Consider the following 9,920-nt stretch of genomic DNA (forward strand, 5'->3'; position numbering starts at 1 on the left):
GAAATGCTTGCTACTACCCAGCTTCCGGCCCGCCCCTTCCACTTCCGGCCTTACCCGGCTACTTCCGCTGCTGTTTCGTAGCAGACTGCTGAAGGCTGGTTTGCGTCGACATGGCGGTTTCCCTGAGTGTCTTGCTGGGGGGGCGCGTTTGCGCTGCCGTCGCTCGCTGTGGGTTCGCGACCCGGGGGGTGGCGGGCCCAGGCCCTATCGGCCGGGAGCCGGACCCCGATTCCGACTGGGAGCCGGAGGAACGGGAGCTGCATGAGGTGGAGAGGTACCGGCTTCTCCTCGGGCCCTCAGCTTGAAGCTGGGCCTCGCGCCCCGGCGCCCCAGGCCGCGCCCCCTTGGCGCCGGGTGTCCTGCCGCTGCTTGCGTGGCGGCCCTTGTTTCCTCTTACCCGTTGTTAGTCGCGCAGCGTGAGGTGTTCAGCTCCCCAGGGACCACTGGTCCCTTCATTAGTGACGTATTTCATCATTAGTTTAGAGAGTTCGGCATGCTTACAGGCAGTTATTGTTCTAGGTGTTAGCTTTCTGGGTGTACAGAGCAGCTCTAAGCCGGCAACACGGCGCGGTTGCCCTTGTGATCAAAGAGAAGAGGGCTGGGCGCTCCATGATTTAGCCTGAGGCTCTTCAAACATCCATTCTGCTTCCACGCATGGCTTCTGCCATTGATTCTCTTCCCCCAGCACCCTGAAAGGACAGAAAAAAGCAATCCGATTCCAGAAAATTCGGAGGCAAATGGAGGCGCCTGGTGCCCCGCCCAGAACCCTGACTCGGGAAGCCATGGAGCAGATCCGGTAAGACTCAGGGTACCTTGTTTGTATCTGCTGTGACAAGAAATGAAGGATAAGGGAGCCCAGAGCACGGGTTTGGCTTTTTTGATACTGCTTTTATATTTTCATTTACTTTTTATCATTGAAATTTACTATCAGAAAAGTAGAATAATATAACGAACTTTCCTAAACCTGTCATCATCTAGATTTAATAGTGTATTGTTTTGTTTTTTAAAGACACGTGGTTTCCGCAATCACCTCGAACTCCTGACCTGAAGTGATTCGCCCGCCTCGGCCTCCCAGAGTGCTGGGATTACAGGCATGAGCCACTGCGCCCCGCCTGGTTTTAGTAGTTTTTAACGTTATGACGTGGTTGTTTCATTTTTGCTGAAGTTTTTAAATAGTAAATTGCAGACATCCCAACATTTAATCCCTTCATGTAGATCATGACATTCCCAACCTAAGGTACAGGGATGCTGGTGCTTCCATAGTTAGGTGCATTTTTCTGAAGAGAGGATCTATAATTTAGGAAAAGCTTAAAAGAGATTTTAAGGTTTTTTTTGTTTTGAGTAGGTAAAGTGTTACATATGGCTCAACATCCTAACAGTATAACATGGTTTACGCATTGAGAATTATTTGTCCCACCCACTCTCCTGTGGGTACCTTTTTTTTTTTTTTTGGTAAATGGGGGTCTCACTCTGTCGCCAAAGCTGGAGTACAATGGTATGATCACAGGTCACTGCACCCTCTACCTCCTGGGCCCAAGCAATCCTCCCACTTCGGCCTCCCAAGTAGCTGGGACTACAGGTGCATGCCACCATGCCTAGTTAATTTTGTTTATTTTTTGTAGAGACAGTCTCATGTTGCCCATGCTAGTCTACAATTCCAGGGCTCAAGCGATCGTCCTACCTCAGCCTTCTGAAGTGTTGGGATTACAGGCGTTAGCCACTGTTTGCAGCTGTACTATTTTTAATAGTTTTTCTCTACCAAAAACCAGGCTCCATGCCCTGAGCGAGCCACTGCGCCTGGCCCTCAATTCTTTTTTATAGATGGTGTTATTATATTTTTTTGAGGCAGTATATGACAGTGGTTTTTAATTTTTATTTAAACAATTTTTTCTCCTATCTATTTATTTATTTGACAGAGATGGGGGTCTCACCATGATGACCAGGCTGGTCTCAAACTTCTGGCCTCAACTGATCTTCCCATCTCGGCCTCCCAAAGTGCTGGGATTAGAGGTGTGAGCCACCACGCCTGGCCAGAATGCATTATTTAACCTGTCTTTTCTTATGGGCATTTAGTTGGGTTGTTTCCATTTCTGTTGCTCACTAATAGTGCTCCAGTGAATAACTATGTATATGTATCATTCTACATACCTGCCAGGAGTATTTGTTATATACATTCCCAGAAGTAAGGTTGCCAGGTCAAAAGACAAATGCGTTTGCATTTTGATAAATATTGCTAAGTAGCCCTACTTAGCACATTAGTACATAATACTAATACATAATACATACTTAGTACATAAATAGTACTTACGTACTATTTTTCATTTCCATCAGAATGACTCTGGAATTGAAATTTAAAATAAAGAGGATTCTGTAGAGCTGGTCAAGATTTTGTGAGCCTGTAGCACCTTCTGGGTCCTCAGTCAGGTCTAATTTCCTCTTTTTTTTGTTTGTTTGTTTTTTGTTTGAGACAGTCTCACTCTGTTTCCCAGGCCAGAGTGCAGTGGTGAAATCTCAGCTCACTGCAGCCTCTGCCTCTGGGTTCAAGAGATCTTGGGCCTCAGCCTCCGGAGTAGCTGGGATTACAGGTGTGCACCACCACACCTGGCTAATTTTTGTATTTTTAGTAGAGACACAGTTTCGCCATGTTGGCCAGGCTGGTCTCAAACTCCTGACCTCAGGTGATCCACCTACCTCGGCCTCCCAAAGTGCTGGGATTACAGGCATGAGCCACCATGCCGGCCTCTGTCTCCTGTCTTCAACAACAGCTTTTTCAAACCTTCCACCTTCGTACTTATCTCCCTTTTTTGTGGTCAATAAATGTCCTTTTAAGAGAAAAAAACAGTCCAATAAGTAAGAACTTCGAGCTTCCTGGTCTTCCTCTTTGCCCACTACTCTCAAACCTATGCTCTACTCTCATTTCAGAGGAAATGGGTGCCCTTCACTTGTCTGGGACTAATTCTCTGTATGCTTTAGGTCATATTTCTCCCTGCTTACTCAGGGACCTCTGTCCTCAACCTAAAGCTCTCTCTCATTCTTTTATTCCCAGCTGGTTCCCAGGGTACCTACCCTTGGTTTTTTGTTTGTATCACTGCAATAAAACTGCTCTCCTTAAATCCATCAGTGACTTCCTCAGTGCTAGGCTCAAATGACACTTTGTAGTCTTTAGCCTCGTTAATAATTCAGCAGCATTTGCCCTTGTAAAAACTGCCTTTTAAATTAAAAAAAAAAAAAAATTAAATAAAGACAGGATTTTGCCATGTGGCCCAACCTGGTCTCCAACTCCTGAGCTCAAGCGATCTGCCTGCCTTGGCCTCCCAAAGTGTTAGGATTACAGGTGTGAGCTACTGTACCCAACTGAAACTGCTTTCTTTTCTTTCTCTCTCTTTATTTATTTAGTTATTGCCACTGATTCTCTTTTCGTTTTTTTGTTTGTTTTTTTGAGCCGGAGTCTGTCTCTGTCGCCAGGCTGGAGTGCAGTGGCATGATCTTGGCTCACTGCAACCTCCGCCTCCTGGGTTCAAGCGATTCTCGTGCCTTAGCCTTCTGAGTAGATGAAATTACAAGTGCACACCACTATGCCCAGCTAATTTTTTTCTTTTTCTTTTTTTTTTTTCTTTTTGTATTTTTAGTAGAGATGGGGTTTCACCAAGTTGACCAGGCTGGTCTTGAACTCCTGACCTCAAGTGATCTGCCTGCCTCAGCCTCCCAAAGTGCTGGGATTACAGGTGGGTATGAGCCACCATACCCAGCCTTTATTTTTATTTTTTTAATTTTACTTTAAGTTCTGGGGTACATGTGCAGAATGTACAGGTTTGTTACATAGGTGTACATGTGCCATGGTGAACTGCTTTCTTAAAATTCTCTTCTCCCTTGACTCCAGGGTACCATTCCCTTCTGATTTTTTTGTTTGTTTGTTTGTTTCTTTGTTTCTAGGGCTGCTTTTCTCAGTTAACTTCCTGGGCTCCTCTTCTACTTACTATATCTTAAATCTTGTTATTTCTTAGAGTTGTGTCCTTGTCATTTTAGCTCACTCTGCATATTTCCCTGCCTGATACTAGCCACTCAGTCACCCCTGCTATTGGCTTATGACTTCCAAATCTGTCATCTCCAGTTCATGTTTTTTTTCCTGAACTCTAAAGGCATATATTCAACTGTGTACCAGACATCTCTGTTTTGGATATCACAGTTTCCTCAAACTCAACATGTACAAAATACAATTCATTGTTGTTCCCTGACAACTTCATTCTGTTCCTGTTTTTCCTATAACCTGCTAATTAATTACCCAAGCTAAAATCCTGAATCTTGACCTTGATGCTTCTTCCCCCAATGTTTAGTCCCTTAGTACCAAGTTGTACTATTTGACTTTTCTAAAATATTTTTCAACTCACTTTCCTCCTATGCTCCATTGACTATCTCACTTGAGACTGTCTGGATTACTGTAACAGTCTCTTGACCAATCTTTCTGCCTATATTTTTGTCACTGAAAAACTACCACTAGGTTGAACTCCTTTTTTTCTTTTTTTAATAGAGATGGGATCTCAGTGTGTTTCCCAGGCTGGTCTCGAACTCCTGGGCTCAAGCAATCCCCCTGCGTCAGCCTCTCAAAGTACTGGGAGTGAGCCACTCTGCCAGGCTGTAGGTCGAACTTCAAAATGAAAATTTATCCATGGCATTCCACTGCTTAAAATTTTTCCTTGACTTGCTCTTGCCTTGGGATAAACTCCAGACCCCTAAGTGTGATCTACCTCTTACCCTCACTGTCAGTTGAGCTATTCCCAACAAAGGTGATGTGCCACTTTGCATTTCACAAGTGTTCACTTTATCATCATTACCTTTCATATCTCCTTCTCTCCTCCCTTCTGTCAGCTTATTACTCCTTTCATCCTTTCAGACCAACTCTAGCTTGGACTTCATGAAGCAATTCCTGGGCCTGGCTGTAAGTGTTCTTATTCCCTATATCTGAGTCTCCCTCCTGGGGTGCTGTCTTTGCATCCTGTGCTATAACCTTTACCATAATGTCATTCATTGTGTCTGTCCCCACTCCCAAACTATGTAAAGGGAAGGTCAGTTCTGCATCCCCAGGACCTAATGTGGTATTAGATGTCAGTGAGAGGAGCTGAGTTGATATGAAATGAAGTGACCTGACTGACAGTGGTCAGGTGTTGCTCTTGACACACAGGAATGGAACACAGCCATTTAGCTAGCACAAGATAGGGACTACATTTGCGGTTTTTCAAGCCCTGTTTTTTTGTTTTTTTGAGAGATTCTCACTCTGTTGCCCAGGCTGGAGTGCAGTGGCACAATCTCGGCTCACTACAATCTTCACTTCCCAGGTTGAAGCGATTCTTGTGCCTCAGTCTCCCAAGTAGCTGAGATTACAGGCATGAGCCACCACAGTTAGCTAATTTTTGTATTTTTAGTAGAGATTGGGTTTCACCACATTGGCCAGGCTGGTCTCGAACTCCTGGGCTCAAGCGAATCACCTATCTCGGCCTCTCAAAGTTCTGGGATTACAGGTGTGAGCCACCATGCCAGGCCTCAACCCCTCTTCTTTATAATACGTATTGCAAGTTAGATGTTCTGATAGGAGCCTTCTTTACAACTTGCAAACCTGCTCCTTCTTCCCATAGGTATTTACGTGAGGAATTTCCAGAGTCCTGGTCAGTTCCCAGGTTGGCTGAAGGCTTTAATGTCAGCACTGATGTGATCCGAAGAGTTTTAAGAAGCAAGTTTGTACCCACATTGGAGCAGAAGCTGAAGCAGGATCAAAAAGTCCTTAAGAAAGCTGGGCTTGCCCACTCTCTCCAGCAGCTCCAGGGCGCTGGAAATACCTCAAAGCTGCTCCCTGCAGGCCACTCTGTATCAGGTTCTTTGCTTATGCCGGGGCATGAAGCCTCATCCAAAGACGCGAATCACAGCACAGCTTTGAAAGTGATAGAGTCAGACACTCACAGGACAAATACACCAAGGAGATGGAAGGGAAGAAATAAAGAAATCCAGCACCTGGAGGAGAGCTTTGTGCCTGTTGCTGTACCCCTAGGTCATCCAAGAGAGCTACAGAAGTACTCCAGTGATTCTGAGAGCACCAGAAGAACTGGCAGTGGTGCATTGCCAAGTGATCAGAAGCTGGAGGAGTTGAAGGCAGAGGAGCCAGGTAACTTCAGCAGCAAAGTAGTGCAGAGGGGCCGAGAGTTCTTTGACAGCAACGGGAACTTCCTGTATAGAATTTGAGTCGGGGCTTGGCTTGTGGAGATGCCTTGTGAAACACAGCTGGGCAAGGAATATATATGGAACAGCCTGGATTTCTACATATGGAGAAGCCACCTTGGAATAGGAAGAAGTGTTGAGCCTGGACTGTGGGAGGAAAAAACTGCCTAGATAGATTTCAGACTTCCTGTAGTAGTGCCCCCAATCTGACCTCTGTTGATCTTCAGTACTCACTCTTCTTGCTTGTACTCTCTGTATGTTGAAAACCAGCCATGTTGCATGTGTTGTTACAATTTTCTGTGATACTTGCAATTTATATTTGAGAGGAAGTGAAAAGTTTGCCTTCTGACCTCATTTCCTTCTTGATCAGTGAACACTTAACATTTTTGGGACAACTTAGTCAATTGTTTTCCTTACAAGCAAAATAAAGTAAAATGTAGCAGTCTGCTTTTTTGGTGCTCTCTGGGGTAGGATGGTTTACCTGTGAACCTTTGTGAGTGAGGGAAGGACAAAGGCAGAAAGGAAGGATCCTTGGCCAGTAAACGTTGGGGGAGAGATGGAACCAGAGGAATTTCCCAGCAAAGGGCTCTGTGCAGAGCATCCTGCTTAGTGATGGATTCTGACAACCAAAAACTGGACGCCCTTCTCTTAGTTGCTGGGGTTCTGGCAAAGATTGGGAAATGAGGGGTTGGCAGAAAATACAAAGCAGGCAAAGGCTTTAGGGCCCTTATAATCTCCAACCACATTTTAAAGTTAATTATATTAAGAGTGGGGCATGGCGGAATGTGCCTACAGTTCCAGTGACTTGGGAGGCCGAGGTGGGAGGATTGCTTGAGCCTCGGAGGTTGAGGCGGCAGTGAGCTATGATTGCACCACTGCACTCCAGCCTGGGGTAACAGAGTGAGACCCCCATCTCTAAATAAAAATCAATCTTCAGTTATGTCTCATTATACAGTTTCCTTAACCAGATTTCTACAGTGGCGCCATGATGTAGGCAATCCCAGATTAAGAGGTCCCTTTTACAAATAAGGAAATAGACTCTAAGATGGCTGCCCATAAGTGGCAGTGCTGGGACTTAACTCGGGTCTCATCATTAATCCAGGGCTTTTGGAATTCCAGGGATATGGCACTGTGCCATAATTTTGTTAATTTACTGATTGTTATAGAAATACATCTGTTATAACCAGAAATCTGGGGACAGCTTAGTCAATTGGTTTTCCTTACAAGCAAAATAAAGTAAAATGTAGCAGTCTGCTCGTTGGTGCTCTGGTGGGATGGTTTACCTGTGAACCTTGGAGAACCGTGTCCTGCTTTCACAAATTACCAGCAAAAATGGCTACTCAGAATTTAAATACGTGTAGGACATTAATGAAAACACCTACATTCCAACTCAGTCATTGCCATTCTAGAATCTTATTGCTATTTCAAATGTCCATTTACAGCAATTAAAATACTGATTACTGTTGCTTTTATCAATTATTGATAACTTGATCATCTGTTCTCAGTATAAATGGCAAAGCCCTATCACATGCTAAGCAAAGTTCTACGATCCAGATACTGGTAATACAATAGTGGGCAGATAGGACCCTTGCTCTCATTTCCCTGTCACTATCATGTAGTTCATAGTAGAAGCTTATCAATATTTTTATGGTTTTGTTATAGTGTTTATTTTTTAATTGTTAAAGATGTGTTAGATGCTGTTTGATTGTTTAAATTTGCATTTGTAACTCCTGCAAATCATCTGATCATGCCATACCCTTTTCCCAATGGGCTATAGAAACCTAAAGCCTGTTCTTAAAACTTTGTTTTTTAATTTATTTTTGAGACGGACTCTAGCTCTGTCGCCCAGGCTGGAGTGCAGTGGCAAAATCTCAGCTCACTGCAACCTCCACCTCCCAGGTTCAACTGATTCTCCTGCCTCAGCCTCCCAAGTAGCTGGGATTACAGGCATCTGCCACCATGCCCAGCTAATTTTTGTGTTTTTAGTAGAGATGGGGTTTCACCACGTTGGCCAGGCTGCTCTCAAAACTCCTGACCTCAAGTGATCTGCCTGCCTCGGCCTCCTAAAGTGCTAGGATTACAGGTGTGAGCCACTACACCTGGCCTTTATTTCTTTTGAGACAGGGTCTCGCTCTTGTCCACACTGGAGTACAGTGGCTCAATCTCGGCTCACTGCAACCTCCGCCTCCCGGATTCAAGCAATTCTCCTGCCTCAGCCTCCCAAGTAGCTGGGACTACAGGCATGTGCCACCATGCCCAGCTAATTTTTTAAAATATTTTTAGTAGACAGGGTTTCACCATGTTGGCCAAGCTGGTCTCAAACTCCTGACCTCAAGTGATCTGCCTGCCTTGGCCTCCCAAAGTACTGGGATTACAGGCATGAGCCACCACGCCCGACCTTTATTTTTATTTCTTTGGAGACAGGGTCTCGCTCTGTCATCCACACTAGAGTGCAGTGACTCAATTTCAGCTGACTGCAACCTCTGTCTCCTGGGTTGAAACTATTATCATTCCTTAGCCTCCTGAGTAGCTGGGACTACAGGCATGCACCACCACACCCAGCTAATTTTTTTTTTTTTTTTTTTTTTTGAGACGGAGTCTCGCTCTGTTGCCCAGGCTGGAGTGCAGTGGCGCAATCTCAGCTCACTGCAAGCTCTGCCCCCGGGGTTCACGCCATTCTCCTGCCTCAGCCTCCCATGTAGCTGGGACTACAGGTGCCCGCCACCATGCCCGGCTAATTTTTTTTTTTTTTTTTTTTTGTAGTTTTAGTAGAGACAGAGTTTCACTGTGTTAGCCAGGATGGTCTCTATCTCCTGACCTCGTGATCCGCCCGTCTCAGCCTCCCAAAGTGCTGGGATTACAGGCGTGAGCCACTGCACCCAGCCTAATTTTTTATTTTTAGTAGAGTCAGGATTTCACTATGTTGGCCAGGCTGGTCTCAAACTCCTGTGCTCAGGTGATCTGCCCGCTTCGGCCTCCCAAAATGCTGAGATTACAGCGTGAGCCACCACGTGAGACAGGCAGATCACCTGAGGTCAGGAGTTTGAGACAAGCCTGGCCAACATGGCAAAACCCTATCTCTACTAAAAATACAAAAATTATCTGGGTGTGGTGGCAGATGCCTGTAATCCCAGCTACTGGGAAGGCTGAGGCAGGAGAATTGCTTGAACCCTGGAGGCAGAGGTTGCAGTGAGCCAAGATTGTGCCACTACACTTCACCCTGGGTGACAGTGAGACTCCATCTCAAACAAACACCTCCAATGCTCTTTCTCAAATACCATGGCTACCCTTCTTCCTGCTTTGCTTCATCTGTCACACAAGTAATATATACTCATTAAAGAAAAAGACAAGCAAAATGAAAACAAAAGTCATCCCTAATCCCACTGCTGAAGAGTTACTATCTTACCAACATTTTTCTAAGCATATGTACAACTTTAAAACAAGCACAAAAGAATAATATTGCGCCGGGGACAGTGTCTCACGCCTGTAGTCCCAACACTTTGGGAGGCCCAGGCGGGTGGATCACTTGAGGCCAGGATTTCGAGACCAGCCTGGCCAACATGGTGAAACCCTGTCTATATTAAAAATACAACAAGGAGGGACTCCCCGCCGCCGCCTGGGCCCGGCCCCACACCGCGGGTCGACGTGATCCGCTGCAGCCTGGCCTGCGAGCGCTGCCGCTGGATCCTGACCCTGCTCCTACTCAGCGCCAT

At 45.5% G+C, this 9,920-nt stretch overlaps 1 protein-coding gene across 1 annotated transcript; it reads left to right on the top strand.

Annotated features, from left to right (window-relative positions):
• Positions 1-69: 69 nt before the first annotated feature.
• NGRN (neugrin, neurite outgrowth associated) lies at positions 70-6,652 on the top strand. The gene is made up of 2 exons (XM_065548440.2): positions 70-796; positions 5,631-6,652. Exons 1-2 carry the CDS (start codon positions 738-740, stop codon positions 6,229-6,231), a joined length of 660 nt encoding a protein of 219 aa, XP_065404512.1. The 5' UTR covers positions 70-737; the 3' UTR covers positions 6,232-6,652.
• Positions 6,653-9,920: the final 3,268 nt, after the last annotated feature.

This window comes from Macaca fascicularis, chromosome 7 (assembly GCF_037993035.2).
Source record: "Macaca fascicularis isolate 582-1 chromosome 7, T2T-MFA8v1.1".
Taxonomy (NCBI): Eukaryota; Metazoa; Chordata; class Mammalia; order Primates; family Cercopithecidae; genus Macaca; species Macaca fascicularis.

Bases quoted from the DNA above. Each gene is read 5' to 3' on its own strand.
- NGRN (XM_065548440.2), top strand. From the start codon at position 738: ATGGAGGCGCCTGGTGCCCCGCCCAGAACCCTGACTCGGGAAGCCATG. The intron at 797-5,630 runs GTAAGACTCAGG...TTCTTCCCATAG, and splicing joins GAAGCCATGGAGCAGATCCG to GTATTTACGTGAGGAATTTC.